The following is a 23,140-nucleotide window of genomic DNA, read 5'->3' on the forward strand; positions in this document are numbered from 1 at the left end:
CTGAAGCAAAAAAATAAAATAAAATATGGGCAGAAATCCAACAAACAAATTACACAAAGCAAAAAAAAAAAAAATATATATATATATATATATATATATATATATATATATACACAGTATATATTTATGTGTGTGTGTGTTTGTAAGATTTCATACATTTTTACATTATTACATTTTTAAGAAATTACTGGGTAATATAAGGTAACTAAATGGGTTAAGGTTTGGGTGGTTCAAGGTTAGTACCTAGTTATAACCCAGTTTTTGTAATAATTTTAATAAGTGCATACATGTGGAACAGGACTGTAAAAAAAAAGTGTGACCAAATTTTCAGTTTTAAGAGCAACTATAATTAATCTATACTGAACTCAATGAGCCTTATATAATAACCATGTTTCAATTATATTGAAATATGTGTTCAAATACACACATCATGACCAGTCATTGTACCATTGTGGGAAATTCAAAACATATACTGCAAGCAACGCCTTTTCCAAGGCATTTCAATGTCATGGATGACAAAAAAAAGCCAAAAATCTTTTGTTGTAAATTCCGCAGAGGAAACATTGGCTTATTTGACAACTGACGTGTGCAGTAGTTGCATCAGTTTTCTTACTTCACCTCACAGGTATGGGAAACCCTGTCTGCCGTGTGAGCAAATGTAGCCAATGGTGCTAGAAGTCACACAAATGCATTCTGAATGAGTAAGACATCACCACTGCTGCTTGGTAACAACGCTCATCTCTTGCTCAGTTTCCCAGAAGTGTTGCTTGCTAAGCAGTTCTTGCTGCTGATGTATGAGGGGTTTTGGGGTCGGACCGTGGGCAGCAGCGCAAAGCCCTAGTTCTCTTACCAAACTGTAGGAAAAATTATGTATTTTTTGGTGAACATAGACATCTTTCTGTCTCTCTCTGACTCAGCATCTTTGCACATACTGAACTTTTAAAAGTCTCACAGTCATTCTAATCAGGGCTGTTGTGGTGCACGCATTATCAAAACTCATGTCAATCTGAAACTTTGGGGTTAGTATAGCAATACTCTCACATAAATGGTTCTGTACACTTTTAAGCTCATCAAAGAGCATTTTTCAGCGAATTGGATTCTTGAATTGACTTCATGGTGCTTTAATGATTTTTTAAAAAGGCCGTTCTTGAACTGTTACATTAACGGGTCTTCAGATCAGTGTTTTGTTTTCTGTATTTTTTAAAGCACCAGTACATGACTTATTTTGTCAAGTACAAGTGAATTTAATGCGAACAGAATGTTTGTTATGTCACTTAAAATGTGGCAACAACCTGCAAAAACCTTTGTGGTTGAAATTGAAACTTTATAGATCCCGAAGATGTACTTAACAGTAAACAGTTCATATTTTGTTTCTGACAAGTTATCACTTACATCCCATTCGGTATTCTACTCTAACCACACATCAACCATTTTCGTTCTCTTCTTAACACATTCATAGCCGGAATAAACAAGGTTAAGACAAACAGTATAAACACATGAACACAGGTGATTTACAGCTTTCAGGTTTCACTCGAAAATGTTTGCTTTCAAGTTTCACTTTCATGCATCAGATATATTTTGAATATCAAATGTTAAAGGGATAGTCCACCCAAAAATTAAAATTCTGTCATCAATTACTCACTCTCAAACTCATAAGTTCATCTTCGGAACACAGATTAAGATATTTTTAATGTTTCTGTCTCTCCATTGAAAGACCAGGTAACCAAAGCTTAAAAAGATCCATAAAACAAATCCATATTAATTGAGTGGTTTAATCCAAGCCTCTTTATTTGATGAACAGAGTAAATATAGGCTTTTATTTACATATAAAACACACAAACATACAGCAAATCCCTCACTGGTTCTTGTGTGTGCAAATTAAATCTGTTCATCCATAAAAAAACATATTTAAGCTGGTCGATTCCGTTTTTGGTTACCTGGACTTTCAATGGAGGGACATAAACCTTTCAGATTTCATTAAAAATATCCTCATTTGTGTTTCCGAAGATCTTCCAAAGTCTTATGAGTTTGGAACAACATGATGGTGAGTAAATGATGACACTTTTCATTTATGAGTAAACTATCCCTTTAAATGTGCAGCACCATGTATTCAACTGAAAACATAATAATAATAATAATAATAATAATAATAAAATAACTATGTTTCATCAGCTAATGAGCATAATGATATTTAATAATTTCACAAACTGAAGTTTCATTTCACTAAACTAGATCTCCTCATCGGAGGACGACGAGTAGCAGCCGAGTCCTAGTAAATGTTCAGTTTTACTCTGGGCTGTTTCAGCACTGGGGGGCTGACATGTTGCTTCTTTTGCTGCTGTCTGTGCTAGCGGGAGGCAGTGGAGGTTGGGCAGACCGGTGAGCAGCACTCGTGTCAGTGTACCGGTGTCCTGCTGCTGTGCGGCGAGAGCCACACGTGAACTGGCCACTGCCACAGCGAGTCGGGACTGATCGAAGCACAGCGGGAGGTCCTGGTCTGGGGGGTCAGAGGCTTGGGTGGTAGCAGGAGCTGATGGGGTGCGTAGTTCTTGTATATTACTGCGAGATATGTGGTTTCCTGCTTCCTCTGGGTTGTTGTCCTCATTAACATCCTCTTCCTCTCTGCAAGGGCCGCTTGGGCTGTAGAGGCACAGTTTTTTAGCTAAGAAAAACAAAACAAAACAAAATGATGACTACATGTATATGCAAATCATTTTCCTATTTAGGTTTATACTGTATTAAGGTCCACATTAATTCTGATGTTGACATGTTTTACATTATCCACAGATTCTTGAATATCCCTGGACACATATAATCGGCATATGTAATGACACCATGACAAATGTAAGTCATGACGTTTCTTTTAAAGGAATAGTCCACCCAAAAATAAAAACTTGATGATTTACTCACCCTCAGGTCATTCAAGACGTAGATGAGTTGTGAAGTGATGGCTTGTGAAGTGAAAAGTGTGTTTGTAATAAACAAATACATCATTAGGGCTTTTTTAATTTCAGACGAGTCCCCTATCCATAATATTGCTTTATCCAGGATAAAAAAGGTTGTCTTGTCTGAATCAGAAGAGAAATATATACAGATCAAGCACTGTTATATAAGCAAAAACACTCCAAACTTGTTCTAATTAAGAAATATGATGGAGGATTTTGGTGTGAGAGGACAAAAGGGGATTTTCACTAGAGGAACAGCTCTGCTCACAGCGACCCATTTTGGTGCATGTCCCTTTAAATGATAATGAGCTACTGTTCACCCTAGCCCTCTCTTCCTTTAAAGTCACCATTCTTATTCATGCAGTTATAACGGCTCAAAAATTATTTTAAATAAATTTGTAAATGACTTATTAGTAATTAACAAACACCTTTATAAACCCTCTACAAAGGCAACCTTAAAGGGGTCATATGATGCGATTTCAAGTTTTCCTTTCTCTTTGGAGTGTTACAAGCTGTTCGTGCATAGATAAGATCCCTGAAGTTGCAAAGACCAAAGTCTCCAAACCAAAGCGAGATTCTTTATCAAAGTTAAGACTCTGCCACGCCCCCCTAAAACGGCTCATTCAAACACGCCCCAACATGTCTACGTCACGATGTGGTAATATTTGCGTAATGCTGCCCAAATGTTCACACAAAGAAAGAAGGCGTGGTTTCAGTAACCGCAGTAGTGTTGATGCAGGCATGACAGGGAGGCGAAAGCAAAAGCACTTTATTTGGCCTTCCGAAAGTAGTGCAATTAGAAATCATTAAGATTATTTACAACAGAACAGCAACGCATTTTATGGACGACAGTTTCGTGAACCTAGGAGAGGAGGTAATTCTGACTTTGCTATGACAATCTGGCGCTTCTGAATCAGCGTCTGTAAGTATGTTTTGTTATTAGTCTAAGTACTTGCTATTGATTGTATGAGAGAGAGAGCGCGAAAGAGAGGGTCACACATCACAGTGGAGTCATCTTTTTTAATCGCGGCTTGTGTGCAAATACAGTACATACGAGCATCATCACTTTGTCTGTCACGTGACTCTGTTCCCCTTTTGGGCTTGAATTGATGGTAAAACTAAGGACATTATTAACATTTATTTTGAAAGCTGAAGCTCACGATTATGGTAAGGGGCGTTACATTTCCGACGAGTGCTTATGGTGTTCGGCCAATCACAATGCACTGTGTCAGCTGGCCAATCAGAGCAGACTGCGCTTGTGGGAAGGAGGGACGTTGTAGAAAACAACGTGTTTGAGAGAGGCGGGGCATAGAGGACCTACAGTACAATAATGTACAGTATTTTAAAAATAATGTGTTTTTTGAACATTAAAGCATGTCAACATATTCTGTTACACCAAATAATGATCTTTAAAAAAGCATCATATGACCCCTTTAAAAAAAAAAGCACTGGGTGGATTTTTATCATTATAGAGTGGTTGTGTACACACACTGCCAACACACATTTCAGTTCAAACAACATGTAAAAGTGAATTTGGCACCCGAGGTCCCATTTAAAGTTAAAACGCCTTAGTGATGGATTTGTTTCTTACAAACACGCAGCTTTTCACTTCACAAGTTGTAAATCAACGGACTGGATTACAGTGGTTTATTGTTTTTATCAGCTGTTTGGACTCTCATTCTGACGGCACCCATTCACTGCAGAGCATCCATTGGTAAGCAAGTGATGTAATGCTAAATTTGTCCAAATCTGTTGAAGAAACAAACTCATCTACATTTTGGATGGCCTGAGGGTGAGTACATTTTCAAAAAATGTTCATTTTTGGGTGAACTATTCCTTTAAACAGATAATGTTGGCATTGTCAAACAAAGACTGGTACTATAACAGCATAAACTGACAGGTGTTTTGATTGCTGACTGGATCCTGCCTCCTCTTGGCATATGCTCGAGGTTCCCAAGGCTTGTGTTTGCAGGTAGGGTCCAGAGAGCGTAGTTTCTTTAGGAAGCGTTTGTATTCGGTCTCCAGTTCCTCAATATGCAGACGGAACTCATCTATCTTCCTCTCTGGGTAGTGAGATAACTGCGACTGCTTCAAAATACAGATGCAAAGCTGTAAATATTCACAACTATTATCAGCTATCAACAGATAAAAGTCATCTCCTACCCAAATGCATGAGACTCATGATCAAATAAACCACACATTCCGTTTTAGGGTTGTGCATGACATGCAGTGAATGTGCAAGATTAGCATCAAACACTGAGGCTGTACTGGTACACCCACAAGGTTAATCTAATATAACTGATATAGTACACTCTTAAAAGTGCTGGGTTATTTCTGTAAACACATTGTTGGGTTAATTGTGCTGGGTCATAATTCTGGGTTGTTTGAGGTACTGTAAACACATAGTTGGGTTGTTAGTGCTGGGTCAAATGACTGCAAGGGGTTCTTTCACCACTGAACTTCGTTCGATTGCTTCAGTCTGTTGTGCTGCTGAGAGGTTTGTGTTTGTAGCTCCGTGTACCTTCGCTTTTTATTGAATCTCTACCTTACTTTCAATCCCTTTTGTCTAAAGTGATAATATATAACTTAATTCCCACCATATTTCTGGTGTTATCTTTCAAACTAATCTAACTAATTTGATCGTTCGCCTTTAAAAACCGCGAGTGCAGCTTGTTAGCCCGTTAGCTTGTCACTCGCGGTTCCATTTGCATTTCTATTCGCGCCTATTATTATTTTATTTGCTCCGTTTTTCACGAGCTCATCAAACAACAGTGGTAAGTGGTAAGTTAAGTTGGTATCATTCATCAATCACGGTGAGTAATGGCTTCTTCTCCTACTATTGTTATTTGCACTGTTTGCCACATGTATAGTTTATCTGTCTCTGTCAGCAGCGAGGGATTCACATGTGATAAATGCAAGGAAATAGTTAGGCTGACAGAGAAGGTTTTAGAACTAGAGACACGCATCCAAACTTTAATTGAGGACAGTAAGAATGTGAGGGCTGTAGATACTGCTTTGGATGCGACTAGCTCAGGGAGTCCTGTACATTGTTCGGTTTCGGTTGAGCCCGTGCAGCAGGGCAACTGGGTGACAGTGAGGCGGCATAGTAGCGGGTCAAAACACCACTCTTCCGTTCCGATCAAAACATCAAACAGGTTCTCCCCACTCAGTGAAGCACCCACTGAGAAACCTGATGAAAGTGCTCTAGTTATTGGCGATTCTATTGTACGGAACGTGAAAATAGAGACACCAGCCACCATAGTCCATTGTTTACCAGGAGCCAGAGCGCCTGACATCTTGGCAAATTTAAAAGTGCTGACTAATGCTAAACGTAAATTCAGTAAGATTGTTATCCATGTCGGCGCTAATGATGTTCGACTTCGCCAGTCGGAGATCACCAAAAATAATGTTAAAGAGGTGTGTGAACTTGCAAGTACGATGTCAGACACTGTAATATGCTCTGGTCCGCTCCCTGCTTACCGTGGTGATGAGATTGGACAATTGGAAGAATTTTTGGGGCAGACCTGACCTATTGAAAAGAGATGGTGTTCATCCCTCCTGGGGTGGTGCCACTCTTCTCTCTAGAAATATGGCACATAGTCTTAGAGTTTGTACTTGACTAACTGGAGCCCAGGTCAGGAAGCAGACAGACTGGCTAAACCGATCGTCTGCTAGCCGCCTCACGTCACCAAAGTCAGTTAACTCTCAGCACATAGAAACTTTTTCACCTAGATATCACTCTATAGAGACTGTGTCTGTTCCCCGAACTAGAAAATACAGAAAACATCCAAACCAAAGTAATAGTAACAATTTAATTGATGTTCAACAAATAAAAAAACGATATAATACAGATAAACACATGATAAAGCTTGGCTTATTAAATATTAGATCCCTTTCTTCAAAAGCACTTTTTGTAAATGATATGTTCACTGACCATAAACTAGATGTGCTTTGTCTGACAGAAACCTGGCTAAAACAAGATGATTACATTACTTTAAACGAGTCTACACCCCAAGATTACTGTTAAAAACATGAACCGCGTCCAAAAGGTAAAGGGGGAGGTGTTTCTACAATTTATAGAAATATTTTCAGTATCTCTCAGAGGTTGGGTTTCAAGTATAATTCGTTCGAAGTAATGGTGCTTCATATAACGTTATCCAAAGAAACAAGTGTTAATGATAAATCCCCTGTGATGTTTGTACTGGCTACTGTATACAGGCCACCAGGGCACCATACAGACTTTATTAAAGAATTTTCTGATCTTCTATCGGAGTTAGTGCTGACTGCAGATAAAGTCCTAATCGTTGGTGATTTTAATATCCATGTTGATAATGAAAGAGATTCGTTGGGATCAGCATTTATAGACATTCTAAACTCTATTGGTGTTAAACAACATGTGTCAGGACCTACTCATTGTCGAAATCATACTCTAGATTTAATACTGTCACATGGAATTGATGTCAGTGGCATTGAAATTTTGCAGCAGAGCGATGATATCTCAGATCATTATCTAGTCTCCTGTATATTCCATATAGCTAAAGCTGTAAAGCCAACTTCTTGTTACAAATATGGTAGAACCATTACCTCTACCACAAAAGACTGCTTTATAAATAATCTTCCTGACTTATCTCAGTTCCTCAGCATATCCAATAGCTCAGAACAACTTGATGATGTAACAGGAACTATGGACTCTCTCTTTTCTAGCACTTTAGATGCGGTTGCTCCTTTACGCTTAAGGAAGATTAAGGATAAGAGTCCAACACCGTGGTATAATGAGCACACTCGCGCCCTAAAGAGAGCAGCCGGAAAATGGAGCGCAGCTGGAGGAAAACTAAATTAGAGGTATTTCGTTTAGCTTGGCAGGAAAGTACCCTATCCTACAGAAAAGCATTAAAAACTGCTAGATCTGATTACTTTTCGTCTCTTCTAGAAGAAAACAAACATAACCCTCGGTATTTATTCAATACAGTAACTAAATTAACGAAAAATAAAGCATCAACAGGTGTTGGCATTTCCCAAGAGCATAGCAGTAATGACTTTATGAACTACTTCACTTCCAAGATCGATACTATCAGAGATAAAATTGTATCCCTGCAGCCGTCAGCTACAGTATTGCATCAGATAGCGCACTATAGACCCCCTGAGGAACAATTCCACTCATTCTCTACTGTGGGAGAGGAAGAATTGTATAAACTTGTTAAATCATCTAAACCAACAACATGTATGTTAGACCCGATTCCATCTAAACTACTAAAAGAGCTGCTTCCAGAAGTCATAGATCCTCTTTTGGCTATTATTAATTCATCATTGTCATTAGGATATGTCCCCAAAACCTTCAAATTGGCTGTTATTAAGCCTCTCATTAAAAAACCACAACTTGACCCCAAAGATCTAGTTAATTACAGACCGATCTCAAATCTCCCTTTTCTGTCAAAGATACTAGAAAAGGTAGTATACTCACAATTATATTCCTTCCTAGAGAAAAATGATATCTGTGAGGAATTCCAGTCAGGATTTAGATCGTATCATAGTACTGAGACTGCTCTCATTAGAGTTACAAATGACCTGCTTCTATCATCTGATCGTGGTTGTATCTCTTTATTAGTTCTACTGGATCTTAGCGCTGCGTTCGACACTATCGACCACAACATTCTTTTGAATAGTCTACAAAACTTTGTTGGCATTAGTGGAAGTGCCTTAGCATGGTTCAAATCGTACTTATCTGACCGCCATCAGTTCGTAGCAGTGAATGAAGAGGTATCATATCGATCACAAGTGCAGTTTGGAGTACCTCAAGGCTCAGTACTAGGGCCGTTACTTTTCACGCTCTATATTTTATCCTTGGGAGATATTATCAGGAGACATGGTGTTAGCTTTCACTGTTATGCTGATGATACTCAGCTCTATATTTCTTCGCGCCCGGTGAAACACACCAAATTGAGAAACTAACGGAATGCATAGTCGATATAAAAACTGGATGACGAGTAATTTTTACTGCTAAATTCTGAAAAACAGAGGTGTTAATTATCGGACCTAAAACCCCACATGTAATAACCTAGAACATTATCTAACACTTGACGGCTGCTCTGTCAATTCTTCTTCATCAGTCAGGAACCTAGGTGTGCTGTTCGATAGCAATCTGTCATTTGAAAGCCATGTTTCTAGCATCTGTAAAACTGCATTTTTCATCTCAAAAGCATATCTAAATTGCGAACCAATGCTCTCAACGTCAAATGCAGAAATGTTAATTCATGCGTTTATGACCTCAAGGTTAGACTATTGTAATGCTTTATTGGGTGGTTGTTCTGCACGCTTGATCAACAAACTACAGTTAGTCCAAAATGCAGCAGCTAGAGTCCTTACTAGAACCAGGAAATATGACCATATTAGCCCGGTTCTGTCAACACTGCACTGGCTCCCTATCAAGCATCGGATAGATTTTAAAATCTTGTTAATTACTTATAAAGCCCTGAATTGTTTAGCTCCTCAGTACTTGAGCGAGCTCTTATCGCATTATAGTCCTCCACGTCCGCTGCGTTCTCAAAACTCCGGCCGTTTGATAATACCTAGAATATCAAAATCGACTGCGGGCGGCAGATCCTATTCCTATTTAGCACCCAAACTCTGGAACAATCTACCTAACACTGTTCGGGAGGCAGACACACTCTGTCAGTTCAAATCTAGATTAAAGACACGTCTCTTTAGCCTGGCTTACACATAACACATTAATACGCTTCTATTATTCAAATCCGTTAAAGGATTGTTAGGCTGCATTAATTAGATCAACCGGAACCGGGAACACTCCCCATAACACACGATGTACTCGTTACATCGTAAGTAGAATGGCATCTACGCTAATATTTGTCTGTTTCTTTCCTAGTCTGTTTCTCAGTCCGTATCCGATCAGATGGTGGATCAGCACCAAGAGATGATGTCTACAGCCCTGATCGTCAGCGGAGACCAGGACACCCAGATGACCCCCAGAGACAGATCCCCAGATATATCAACCAAAAATAACAAAATAACTAAAATATAATAAAATACCTAACTACATAATACTACTATTGTTAGAAATTGCAACAAAATTAAAATAGAAATATAAACTTTTGAACTGCGGGTTTCGTCTGGTCAGAGGAGAACTGGCCCCCCGACTGAGCCTGGTTTCTACCAAGGTTTTTTTTTGTTCCATTCTGTCACAGAGGGAGTTTTGGTTCCTTGCCGCTGTCGCCTCTGGCTTGCTCAGTTGGGGACGCTTAATTTCTAGCGATTATCGCCGATTTGATTGCACAGATACTATTTAAACTAAACTGAGCTAGACAATGACATCTCTGAATTCAATAATGAAATGCCTTTAACTGAAAATTGAGTGTTTAATCTTATCATTATACATTACTGACACTCTATCCTCCAATTTGATACTGTTAAGTGCTTTGACACAATCTGTATTGTAAAAGCGCTATATAAATAAAGGTGACTTGACTTGACTTGAACACCTGGGTTGGGTTATTTTGACCCAACCGGTTTGTTTATTTTTCCTCTTCATCGAATTTTCTGGGTTCTTCACTCGTCTCGTCGTCAGACGGTCAAGCAGCTCGCAGCAAGCAGGATTATAAGGTAAATTAATATGATTATTTACCTCTATTTTTATAAGCTGTGGTGAGAACACACTGATTTCACGGTTAATGTGATATTTGATCTGTTGCTGTGCGGGGGTTAACGTTAGCGTTATTCTGTGAATTAAGTAATGTTAGCCGCCTACATTTTTTTGTTGACAAAAAAGGCCTCAGCAATCTCTTTATCGTTATATAAAAGTTATATATATAGGCTATATATTAGTTATATATATATGTGTGTGTGTGTGTGTGTGTGTGTGTGTGCGTGCAAAGTTTTATATTTTAACGCCTCATGGAAAAGGTATGAACTATCGTTAGGTCAGAAATAACTAACAGTTAACTTACTGTCTGTGTAAAGTTTCTGTGTGGCTTTGTAATGTTTTGTCATAATTAGATCTTTTCGTACTAAAATCTATCTTTTAAGGTCTTTTTTTTTTTAAGTAAATGTCTGCGACGTGCCGAATCCAACAATAACTTATTTTCGCGCTCTTTTTTCCTCAGGTAACGTTAGCTGCATTAGCTACCCTTAACGTTAAAGCACAATATTGCAGGTATGTAATATTATTCTTAAATGGTATGTAATATTCTTAAATATTTTACTTAAAATGTTGTCTAAAGTTGGACTTAATCTCTCATGGTGTTTGAGGTCCTTCTTCCTCTGTTTTAGTGAATGCTTTTGTTGTTTTAATCAGAACACAAGTTTATCCAGGTTAGAAGTAAGTTAGAGAGGCTATGGGTGCGTCCCAATGTGCATACTATCCATCCTAAATTCTATGTGATAGTAGTAATTTTCAATACTATTTAGGGCAGATAGGGTGGATAGTATGCACATTGGGACGCAGGGCATGTAATGTGTTCTTTATATGTTACTGTTAGAAATAACAATTTGTATTTGAGATTGATGAATTATAGGCAGATCACTGGATTTCCAGGCTGGCATACTGTATGGTTTTGCTAGCTTTTAACCCAGTTTTTCATCCTTATTTTACAGAATTTGTTTTGCCTCCCAAATAAATTTGAGAAATGGTGGATTCACAGTAATGGGTCTACAAGCATCCTAGAAAGTTCCCCAGGCTTCTAGAAAAACTTGGCATGGTAAGAAATAATTTAGATTTTATGGTTTCGTTTACAGAAATTTGAAATGGTTAAATTGTTAGTGGGGTTGTGCAGATAGACAATAGTATAGTGTATTGACGATAGACAGAGATATCGCTGAGAGCTGATGTCTTTGTCGATAGTCAAGGTAATATTACAGGAGCTGCCCCACATCTTTAACATTTGAGCACATTGTTTTCTGTGAGTGTACACAGCAGCACCTCTGCCAGAACACCACTAACATCACTAACATCTTTGATTGTGAGATCAGTTTCACAGCTTGCACTGTATTATTCTTATGGTTTAGATGCTAAAAGGGAGAGTGCTTTCAAAGTCCTGCCCACTCTGCTTCCCTAATCAATATTCAAGAACGGAGGAAAGGTCTTCAGACCCACAACCAGAATCCTGGAAGTCATTCATTTGACGTACAACCTGTAAGTTTCTTTTACTTTTTCTACTCTATACACAGTAGGGTACAACGGGGCTAAAGGCCCACCTTAAGAAAAAATGTGGTATTCACTGCGCTGCGCAATTAAAATGTATAATTGCCGAAAAAATATGTATGTTGTATTGAACATTAATGGAGCAACAGATTTTGTGTGAAAATAAATCATTCAAGTTGTTTATTTTGTTTAAAAATCTTATAAATGTATGAGGTGACAAAGGCATTGATACAAATACTTCAGCTAAAATAATGGGTTTTTTTTATATAATGTCTAAGTTAATACTTGTTAAAAACAATCACTTTAGCAAAGTTTGTACTGTTTTCTGCTTAATTTAAATTAAAAAAAAGGTGTTCAATAAATATAGGCCTGTCATTAAAATATGTTAATATAAAAATATATATTTTAAAATACAGAAATAAAGTCATTTTAATAAGTAAAGATTCTGAAAGTATTGAAGGAGATCCAATAATAATTGAAAATATATTTAGAGTAGTAGGCTAACAACAAATGATATTTTATTATATGATAAATATCATGTTTTTAAATATGATGGTTTAATTCTGAACATTGTGATTATCTCTAATATGGACACATGCATAATATATATGATATTTATAACAACATAATAAATTATATTTACCATCTAAATCTAACCATGTCATGTAAACAAATGGAAAAGTCAGCCATCTTTTAATTATCATGTTAATTACTGCGCCTTTAGCCCCAACAGCACGGGCGCTTTTTACCCCAAATACATACTTTTACATATTCTTTCTTTATTTAAAAACTGTTGCTTTAATTATCTTAAGCAAAACTGAAAATCATAAAGAAGGCCTTTGTCTCAAAATATATGCATTATTTTTAGCGATTCTCATTTGCTACTTAAATCTACAACATTTAAAAAACATAAAATATAAGATCAAGTAAGCACAGAATCAACTTTGCACTGCTGTGCATGATCGCGTCAAAGATCAGACAAATAAAATCGTGCATGTTGAAAAGCGAATGTTTTGCAAAGTGCTACGCCACATTTTTGTGCCATCTAGTGGTTTAGATGAAAATTATATCAAAGGTGCCTTTTACCCGGGGCGCCTTTAGCACCGTTGTACCCTACTGTGCAAAAGTTTTAGGCCACTAGTATTTTCAACAGTTAAAAATGGTTTTAAGTCAGTTATTTCTATCTTTTGCTGTAGTGTGTCAGTAGGAAATATCAGTTTACATTTCCAAACATTCATTTTGTCATTAATTGTAATAATCCAGTGAATGTCTGACAACAGCCAGCGCTCCACACAGATCGGATCTGATCATTATCGAGTCTGTCTGGAATGACATGAAGAAACTGAGACAAACTAAATCCAAAAAAACTGTGGCAACATCTCCAAGACGCTTCAAGAAACCTACCTGCAAACCTACAGTACTGTTAAAAGTTTTAGACACTTGTGAAAAAATGCTGTAAAATGAGGATGCTGTCAAAAATAATGTCATAAATAGATTTTCTTTATCATTTAACTTCTATTAACTAAATTAAATCAACATTTGGTGTGACCATCCTTTAAATTTAAAGCAGCTTTTGCCCTCGGTGCACTTGAGCAGTTTCTCAGGAGCTTTGCAGGAGGTTTCTTGAAGCATTTTGGAGATGTTGCCACAGTTGTTCTGGATTTAGTCTGTCTCAGTTTATTCTGTTTCTTCATGTCATTCCAGACAGACTGGATGATGACCAGATCAGATCAAACAAAAATGTCACTAGATTGTTACAATTAATTGCAAAATGAATGTTTGGAAATGTAAACTGATATTTCCTACAGACACATTACAGCAAAAGATAGAAATAACTGACTTAAAACCATTTTTTTTATTTAGCTGGCTAAAATACTAGTGGCCTAAAACTTTTGCACAGTACTATATATATATATATATATATATATATATATATATATATATACTGGGGGCTTTAAATACCCCATCATTTATGCCATTGTTGGTTGGATGAAATTTAGGTAGACAACCAAGAAGTGCCAGTAAGCAGAAAGAAACCTTAATATTTTGTTTGAGCAACCTTTACCAGACCCAGTTCACAGGAAAACTCAGATGGTTTGGCTGATTTCCATAAAATACACTTAAACATTATTTATTTAAGTCAACTTAAATGTTACAACTTGTAAAAATGTAAGTTATGTTGCAAGACTAAGTGTTGTGTAATTAACAGGTGGGGACCAACACGGTGATGCATTCCTGCACATTTTGTGCCTTGGTGACGAGACAGCGACATCCCACACCTTCGCCATTGTTTCGGGCCATGCCATTGAAACGGACTTGTTGCTTGAGGCTGTTTATCTTTTTCAAGTCCTTTTTTTGTGCTTGATGTTAGCTACACTAACATCTTCCTTCCAGGAAATTTCTCCAGCATGCAGTATATCATATTGATGGACATGAGTCTTCATGTGTGAAGTATTTGAGGGCAACAGTTTTTTCTGGCCACTTGTAACGTTTTAATTTTTTGTCACATGTATTGTCTGTTGTAGGTCTCTTTGTTTGGCTTAGGTTTAATGGCACAATGTTTGGACTGATTCTCATGTGGCAATAATCAATTTTATAGTGTTATGATGCTGCAATGTTGACAAAGAATAGGAATCTACAGTACCTACAGTAGTTCACAAAGTCTTATTTTTTAAAGAAACTGATCTACAAAAAACGTATTTGTGTCTGTAGGGATTGGGTGTAATGTGTAACAGTATAGCACCCATTCAAAAAAATTTTTAAAAAGAAATGTGAAAACTCATTAAATTGATATTTACAGTTGCATTTTTTTGTGTTGTGTAATTGTATTACAGAAAAATAATAATTTTACATTCCTTTGTGATTGTTATTTATTATTATTATTAGTAATATTGGTAAATATAAATGTAGCAAGGCAATGAGACAACAAATAACCCAATGTTTGGGTAATGTTTAACCCAGCAACACAGTTAACCTGACCCACTGGTTGGGTTAAATAAACAACCCAGCATTCTGGGTCAAATGGCTCAACCCAGCACGTGTTCTGTCCCATAGTTACCCAGCGGCTGGGTTAAGGTTGGGTTATTTTTTAACCCAGCCTTTTTAGAGTGTACACACATATACCAAGACATAGTATATGCACACTAGCTTGACCCAGCTGATGTAATTTAAAATCATCCTGCTTCAGTGTTTCCCACAGACTTACACTCTATGTGTGACAGCACTTCCCTGTGGGAGATATGCAAATTCATTCTCTGCCAGCAGGAGGTGCTTTTGGAGCAGCAGAAATAGAGGTTTCCCCGGTAACGGCTGTACACAAAGCAGCGCTCTGTTCACAAACGTTGCTTTATCAGGCATTACATGCAAAATGAAATGAAAATGACATCAAACATTTTCTGAAGACAGTTAGTTTCCTTCAGAGATACAGTGATATAAAAACACCCACGCCGTGTTTTCATTTTGAAACATGCAGTGCTCATGTTTATTCAACAAATTCAATGCCTTTTGGAACATCTATTTGTGTTTGGTCAGTTTTGATTTAACTGTGGCGTCCCGCAATAATATAAATATATGGGAAATACTGTGCTTATTGAACGGTAAGTCTACAAGTTTATTACCATATCAGGACTTGAAACTGGCCTTTTGTCTGGCCATCACAGGTCATCATATCCAGTGTTGGGGGTAATGCATTACAAGTAACGCAAGTTACGTATTCAGATTACTTTTTTCAAGTAACTAGAATACTACTCTAACTGCATTACTTTTTAATTTAGAAGAAAATATCTGAGTTACTTTTTCAAATAAGTAATGCCAGTTACTTTGTTTTTCCATGTATAGACCTTTTTCACATTTCTGGGTTTCTCAGCAGCGGAAGTCGTCATAGTTGGGTTAACTTTGAGAGCAGTGATTGGAAGAGTAACATTAATATATTTTTTGCATTCCCATTCGGTCAAATAGCAAAAGAAAAACTCCACGATAGTGTTTTCACAACTTTCAATCAAAGGAAAAAAATAATGGCAGTCAGAAGAGAGAACGATGTCAAATTTACCATCCCTCCCACAGACCCATTAGAAACATACTCGCATTAGCGTTAACTAGTTTTTTGTTTTTTTTTTGTTTTTGTAATTTCATACAAATGTGATATAATACAAAGTATAATGTTATAAATGTACATACATTTAAATATATATATAAGTTTTTCGAGGATTTACGATGCTGATGACCGTTGAAAAGCGTTATAACAGTCTTGTGAAAAGGGTCCTCGTGTTGCCATGTTGAGAGAAAACAGGAATAAGTGCAGAGGCGTTGTGTGCGCAGTGTGAACACGATGCTTGCTGTAGTTCTATACTAAATGTGAACATGCATTTACTCATCTCGCCTGCACAAAAATAGATTCAGTATTCCTCAAAATGAATAAAAACAGTCAAATGCAAACTATGAATATTATACAAACTGGCAATTATTAAATGTTAAATAAGAAATTTAATTTATGTATTTAATCCCGTTTTATTAACAAATGTCTTTGCTACTGACCTTTGATGATCCAATTCAACCATATTAATAGGCAAAAATGACACATTTGTGTTTCATTTTTGTTATTGCTGAACAGTGTCAATTTCGTCGACAAAGACGAAAAATATTCGTCAACGAACCTTTTTTCTGTGACTAAGACAAGACGTTGACGAGCTAAAATTAATATCTGATGATAAAAACTATGACGAAATTTATGCTGCGTCTTCATTAACAAGACGAGACGGGACTAAAATGTTATTTGAGGACTACTGGACATTCAAAATACATCCTATAGGCTAAGTTAACTGTATTGTCTTTCAAAATGTGAGTCTCTGTCATTGGATTGCAATCAGATGAGGGGCGTTTGTATATCTAGTCTCAGTATGGCAGCCGCAGCGGACAGATAGGCTATCAAAACGCGAACTAGCGATCTGAAACAATAGCCTCAGCACCCGAAGGGTTAGGGATAGGGTGACCAGACGTCCCGTTTTTCCCGGGAGTCACAGTTCGTTGTCGATTAACTTAAAGTTACGCCGGTTTCACACCGCAAGCGTGAGCGGCGCGTGAGCAGCGCGTATTTTTTTCGGCGCCCATGTTAACAAATGAGTGTATTCACACCGGGAGCAGGAGCAGCGCGTGAGCGTCAAGCAGGAGCGTCGCGTGAGCGGCGCTGCAGCGATGGTTTCGGCGCCGAGTCTATTTTTGCTGCGCCGCTCACGCTCAATTAAAGTGACAGCACACTTTTGATGGACAAAATAAATATTTCACACAAAACGTGCTAAAAATGCACAGAATAAGCATGTCTAGTGTGTTTTAAGACGAATTGGAGTATGTCAGGAAAGAAAATGAACAATCAAAAATATGTATAGAAGATTTACCCATTTTAACTTGTTTTTCATTTTTAATCACCATAAGAAAATAATAACTTAAATAATTTTATCAAACTCACAACGAACAATTCATCTTGCTCAGGATCTTAAGTTACAATGGAGTATATACAGTAGGCCTACATAATAAATTCATTATTCATTCATTATTGACAGCTTCTATAAAAAAAATGGAGATTATGGGTAAAAGTATATATTATTAAAAAAAAAAAAAAAAAAAAAAATTAAAAAACAGTATATAGGCTACAGCACTTTCTATATTTGAGTATGACTGAAACAACACAATAGAAGCTGTTTTTGTTGTTTACCATTTACAAGCGAATCCCCAAGACTTTTATAAAGACAGTTTATAACTGACCAACTTCTAAAAACAAATTTATAGTTGTCTTTGTAAAGAAATATGTCGCTTTGGAGCCGCTGCTGTGACGCTGAACAAACGCTTCCAGTGTGAATACTCTGCCGAGTCTGCAGCTGCAGTGACGCTGTAGTTACGCTGACGTGATGCTGCCGCCAAGCTCACGCTTGCGGTGTGAAACGGGCGTTAGTGACGGCGGAATCGCGCTGATAGAAGTGCTCTCTCTCGCGCGCGCGCGCTCCACTTCATCAGTTCTCATACAGCGTGCGATCAGTTCTCGGTGCTCAAATACACACACAGCAGTTCAAATGTCTATCGTGTAGAGTATCTCTCGTAAATACAGTCAGTTATGGCTTAAGTGAGTGTAAACAGGTGGGTGAAAACTGAATGTGTGTCAGTATTACATGCATGCCTTCCGTCTTAAAGGGACAGCATTCCTATCCATGTCATAAATGTTAACCAACAAAAGATGTTAAATAAATGTATAATTAAGTAAAGCTACTGTATCTGAAAAAAATAATTTATTCCAGTTTTTTCAAATTCAATCCTTGATTCAAATTTCTCATAAGCTTAATTGATTTGGTCTAAAGAGAGAATAATTGATGCCTATTTTTGTTTGAATACTACATATAAAATAGCTACCAAAATAAATGTTGTTAACGGCACTTTGACTAAAAGTAATGACTAAAAGTACAATGAATTTTCGTCGACTAAAACTAGACTAAAACTATGAAAGACTCAAATGACTAAAATGTGACTAAGACTATTAAGCATTTTCATCTCAAGATAAAGACTAAATCACAAATGCCTGCCAAAATTAACACTGTTGCTGAATAGTGTTGAACTTTCTTCTCCTGCATAATATACTTCATGCAATTTGTTGCACGAGTTGCACCCTCTACTGTATAGACATGAATTTACATTTCCTTCAGCCTGAGGCATATTCATTTCACTTTTGGTGTGAAAGGGCTTTTACATTTGTAAAGAATAACTTTTTTATATTAAAAACAAACAAGCAAGCCCTGCGCAGATTTAAAAAGTAACTCAGAAGTAAAGTAACACATTACTTTTCATAAAAAGTGGCTAACTAAGTAACGTAATTAGTTACTTTTTTAGGGAGTAATGCAATATTGTAATGCATTTGTAACTTTCCCCAACACTGATCATATCATAGATCTGAATCTGATGAAAATAAGCACAATCTTAGCTTGGTCTCTCAGCCTGACCGCTGAAACGGGTCCCAACCAACACACCCACTTGACCAGGATGGGTGACCAGCAATCTAGGTGTTTCCCAAAAGCATTGTAAGATCTCGGCTGGTTTAAGCAAGTAAGATCTGCAGGGGTTTCATCTGAGTTTACATTTATCATTTACAAGCATACAATGTATTAATTACATTTATGATTCCTTAAAAAAATGGTACCTTTTACAAGTATTGAATATATTTCTCATTTTGAAACAATCTGTTCTGTTAAAATCTCAAACAATCATATTTGCCAACAGACTGCTGAGGGCAGTAAATACTACAAGAACAGCATTTATCCCCAAAGATTTATTCCAAATAAGTACTAAAATAATCAGTAAAAATATTGTTAAGTAACCAGTAAGGAATTGGAACCATAAGTTTTCAAATATTTATGATTCTCATAGTTAATTTGTATTAAAAACTTACTTTATTAAAAATTACTCTGTATTAAGTATGAATTTAATCAGTAAATATTAATGTATATTAACTGGACATTAATTATTATTTAATGTAAAGCACATTCTGTATGTTGCAGTGTTACAGTGGTTGAAAGTTACACATTTATTTAATTAAAATAATTTAGACGTTTCATGTATGTAATGTATGGTAGTATTTTATTTATTTATTATTTTTATTTTGTGCCGAGTCCGTTCTAGTGTATTCGCTATTTGTCTACTTTTTTATTTTTATTTTATTTTATTTTTTTACTTTTTTCTGGTACCTGCAGATAGTATTCAATCTCCTTCTTGATGCTCGGCATCCACTTCTTCACTGCTGCCACTGAGTTTAAAGTTGCCTGCGTGTCAAAAGGTCCATTAATAAGACAATGTTGTCATTATGGCAAGCGGGCTCACTGATATGATAAGCACGGAGCCCGGGAAGTCACCTGTAGGAGAAAAAAAATAATAATCCGTGCCGACGGTTTTGCAATCCGTTCCCTCAGTTTATAAACCGTACTCACGAATTCTTAAACTGTTCCCTCGGTTTAACAAATTGTGCCCATGGATTAATAAACCGTACCCACGAATTTCCAATCCGTGCGCTCAGATTTTGTAAACCGTACCCTCGGTTTTTGAATCCGTACCCACAGATTCATAATCCGCGCGCATGCTTCGCAATCCGTTCCCACGGGTTTGTAAACTGTACTCGCAGTTCATGCAGCAAGCTCCTAGGTAGCCTACGTATTAACAAATCATATTGTATATTGTTTTTGCATATTATTATGTGGAATAGGCCTACAGCACATTGTAACGGATACGAGTTGGAATACAACGATTTAATAAGAAAGATGTGCGTCAAAATCTTGTTTAATTTGTGATCATCTTAGCACTTGATTATTATTGTATAATAAACCTGGCATTGTGACTGACTTTGGAGTCATTTGTTACTCTTTTGTAAGTCGTTTTGAATAAAAGCTTCTTCTAATGCATGTAACCTAAATATATAATAACAACAACAATAATAATAAAATAATAGTTATTATTATTATTTTAATTTATAGGCTAAATAAATGAGTGCACTTAAGACAGTAAAATGTTTGTCATACAATAATTCATGAATGCTTTATTTTTAATAACATTTTACAGTTTTGGAAATGTGTTTGTGTACTATTCATTCTTAACATGAAGACTTATTTTGGTGATTTTATTATACTAAGCTTTTCCCCCCAGAGTTAGATACTGTTAATGTGGATGTGCCAGAACTTTCTTCAGTTAAACAAGGAGAAAACTGAAGGCATCGCATTTGGAAACAAAGATGAAGTTCTCAAGGTGAATGCATACCTTGAGTCTGGGTCAAACAACTAAAAACCAAGTAAACAATCTTGGGGTGATTCTGGAGACAGACCTTAGTTTTAGTAGTCATATCAAAGCAGTAACTAAATCAGCATACTATCATCTCAAAAACATTGCAAGAATTAGATGTTTTGTGTCCAGTCAAGACTTGGAGAAACTTATTCATGCCTTTATCACCAGCAGGGTGGATTATTGTAACGGTCTCCTCACCGGCCTTCCCAAGAAGACCATTAGACAGCTGCAGCTCATCCAGAACACTGCTGCCAGGATTCTGACTAGAACCAGAAAATCTGAGCATATCACACCAGTCCTCAGGTCCTTACACTGGCTTCCAGTTACATTTAGGATTGATTTTGATGTACTTTTACTCGATTATAAAGCACTCAATGGCCTAGGACCTAAATGCATTGCAGATATGCTCACTGAATATAAACCTAACAGACCACTCAGATCATTAGGATCGAGTTAGAAACACCAAGGGTTGGACTTTGGACTTTGCACTGGGCTGGTTCCACGCTGCACGTCACGCTTTTTCAATGCATCATACACTCAACAATACATATACATATGTAGGGTAAGCGTGGCATGTGAGTGGCGGCCGGGGGTGGGACTTTTGGCCTTGTGCCCCGCAGCACCTCTCCTTGATGGCTCGTTTTGGGCCTAATTTATGCAAGGATTCACACAAAATAAGGGGAGTCTGCTTTTAGCTATTATGCCTCCCGCAGTTGGAACCAGCTTCCAGAAGAGATCAGATGTGCTAAAACATTAGCCACATTTAAATCTAGACTCAAAACTAATCTGTTTAGCTGTGCATTTGTTGAATGAGCACTGTGATACTCCGAACTGATTATATAAAATGTGTAATAAAATCACCAAAATAAGTCTTCATGTTAAGAATGAATAGTACACAAACACATTTCCAAAACTGTAAAATGTTATTAAAAATAAAGCATTCATGAATTATTTTATGACAAACATTTTACTGTCTTAAGTGCACTCATTTATTTAGCCTATAAATTAAAATAATAATAATAACTATTATTTTATTATTATTATTATTGTTGTTGTTGTTGTTATATATTTAGGTTACATGCATTTAGAAGAAGCTTTTATTCAAAACGACTTACAAAAGAGTAACAAAGTCAGTCACAATGCCAGGTTTATTATACAATAATAATCAAGTGCTAAGATGATCACAAATTAAACAAGATTTTGACGCACATCTTTCTTATTAAATCGTTGTATTCCAACTCGTATCCGTTACAATGTGCTGTAGGCCTATTCCACATAATAATATGCAAAAAAACAATATACAATATGATTTGTTAATACGTAGGCTACCTAGGAGCTTGCTGCATGAATCCGTGAGTACAGTTTACAAACCCGTGGGGACAGATTGCGAAAGCATGCGCGCGGATTATGAATCTGTGGGTACGGATTCAAAAACCGAGGGTACGGTTTACAAAATCTGAGCGCACGGATTGGAAATTCGTGGGTACGGTTTATTAATCCATGGGCACGATTTGTTAAACCGAGGGAACAGTTTAAGAATTCGTGAGTACGGTTTATAAACTGAGGGAACGGATTGCAAAACCGTCGGCACGGATTGTTTTTTTTTCTCCTACAGGTGACTTCCCGGGCTCCGTAGACAAGAGATGCATGGAAACGAAAGAGATTTCTTACAAGCTTTGGCCTTGACACGTTAACATCTTTAATGCGACCCTCTGGAAACGAAATACAGAAGTATTATAACGCATTATAATAAAATCACGAATTCCGCAAACTCATGACCATGCAACACGCTGGCTTACGTGACATTTGCATTTTCTGTTGTTTCACATTAGAGACAGTTAACTTGGTGTAAATAAACCATGAATGCGTCTCATACCCTCTCTCTCTTTCTGGAGCCACAGTCGATTCAATTTTCCAAACTGTTTCTCTTCGTTTCTCGCCATTCCTGAAGCATTTCCGTCAACACGGAGTCACGTGACAAGGATGGACAGACGGTCACATGACACGATATTTCAACCTACGTCAATCTTTTAACCCCATATGTATAAAATATTACGTTTATATCAGTTTTATAGTATTTAGTTGTCACAAGAACCGTTCGAGTAATTAAGGTTTTGAGCCAAACGTCCGATTACTCAAACGTGTGTTTTCTCTAAAAGTGGCGTTTTATGGATTCAACAAAACCATCTTAAAGTAGAATAGTTTTGTGAATTCTGTCCCCAAATCTGACATTTCTAGG

At 36.9% G+C, this 23,140-nt stretch overlaps 1 protein-coding gene and 1 long non-coding RNA gene across 3 annotated transcripts; one reads left to right on the forward strand and one right to left on the reverse strand.

The window, feature by feature from the left end:
- Positions 1–406: 406 nt before the first annotated feature.
- si:dkey-86e18.1 (uncharacterized protein LOC557342 homolog) lies at positions 407–22,895 on the reverse strand. Of its 2 annotated transcripts, none has more exons than XM_058756520.1 (5): positions 22,778–22,895; positions 22,573–22,613; positions 19,818–19,892; positions 4,844–5,030; positions 407–2,662 (listed from the first exon to the last, which is right to left on the reverse strand). In XM_058756520.1, exons 1-5 carry the CDS (start codon positions 22,842–22,844, stop codon positions 2,229–2,231), a joined length of 804 nt encoding a protein of 267 aa, XP_058612503.1. In that variant the 5' UTR covers positions 22,845–22,895; the 3' UTR covers positions 407–2,228. The 2 variants fall into 2 exon arrangements, with proteins under 2 accessions (XP_058612503.1, XP_058612502.1); XM_058756519.1 differs by having other exon boundaries at positions 408–2,662; positions 4,844–5,033.
- On the forward strand, positions 9,174–15,289 carry LOC131527431 (uncharacterized). The gene is made up of 5 exons (XR_009267653.1): positions 9,174–10,559; positions 11,060–11,109; positions 11,550–11,653; positions 11,961–12,087; positions 14,306–15,289. It is a non-coding gene; the product is annotated as an uncharacterized LOC131527431 (long non-coding RNA).
- Positions 22,896–23,140: the final 245 nt, after the last annotated feature.

The sequence above is a fragment of the Onychostoma macrolepis genome, chromosome 20 (genome assembly GCF_012432095.1).
Source record: "Onychostoma macrolepis isolate SWU-2019 chromosome 20, ASM1243209v1, whole genome shotgun sequence".
NCBI lineage: Eukaryota > Metazoa > Chordata > Actinopteri > Cypriniformes > Cyprinidae > Onychostoma > Onychostoma macrolepis.

Excerpts from the sequence above, each read along its gene's own strand:
- si:dkey-86e18.1 (XM_058756519.1), bottom strand. The coding sequence starts at position 22,844 with ATGGCGAGAAACGAAGAGAAACAGTTTGGAAAATTGAATCGACTGTGG. Across the intron at positions 22,614-22,777 it reads GCTCCAGAAAGAGAGAGAGG|AGGGTCGCATTAAAGATGTT; the intron begins GTATGAGACGCA and ends TTTCGTTTCCAG. Across the intron at positions 19,893-22,572 it reads ACGTGTCAAGGCCAAAGCTT|GCAACTTTAAACTCAGTGGC; the intron begins GTAAGAAATCTC and ends TTTGACACGCAG.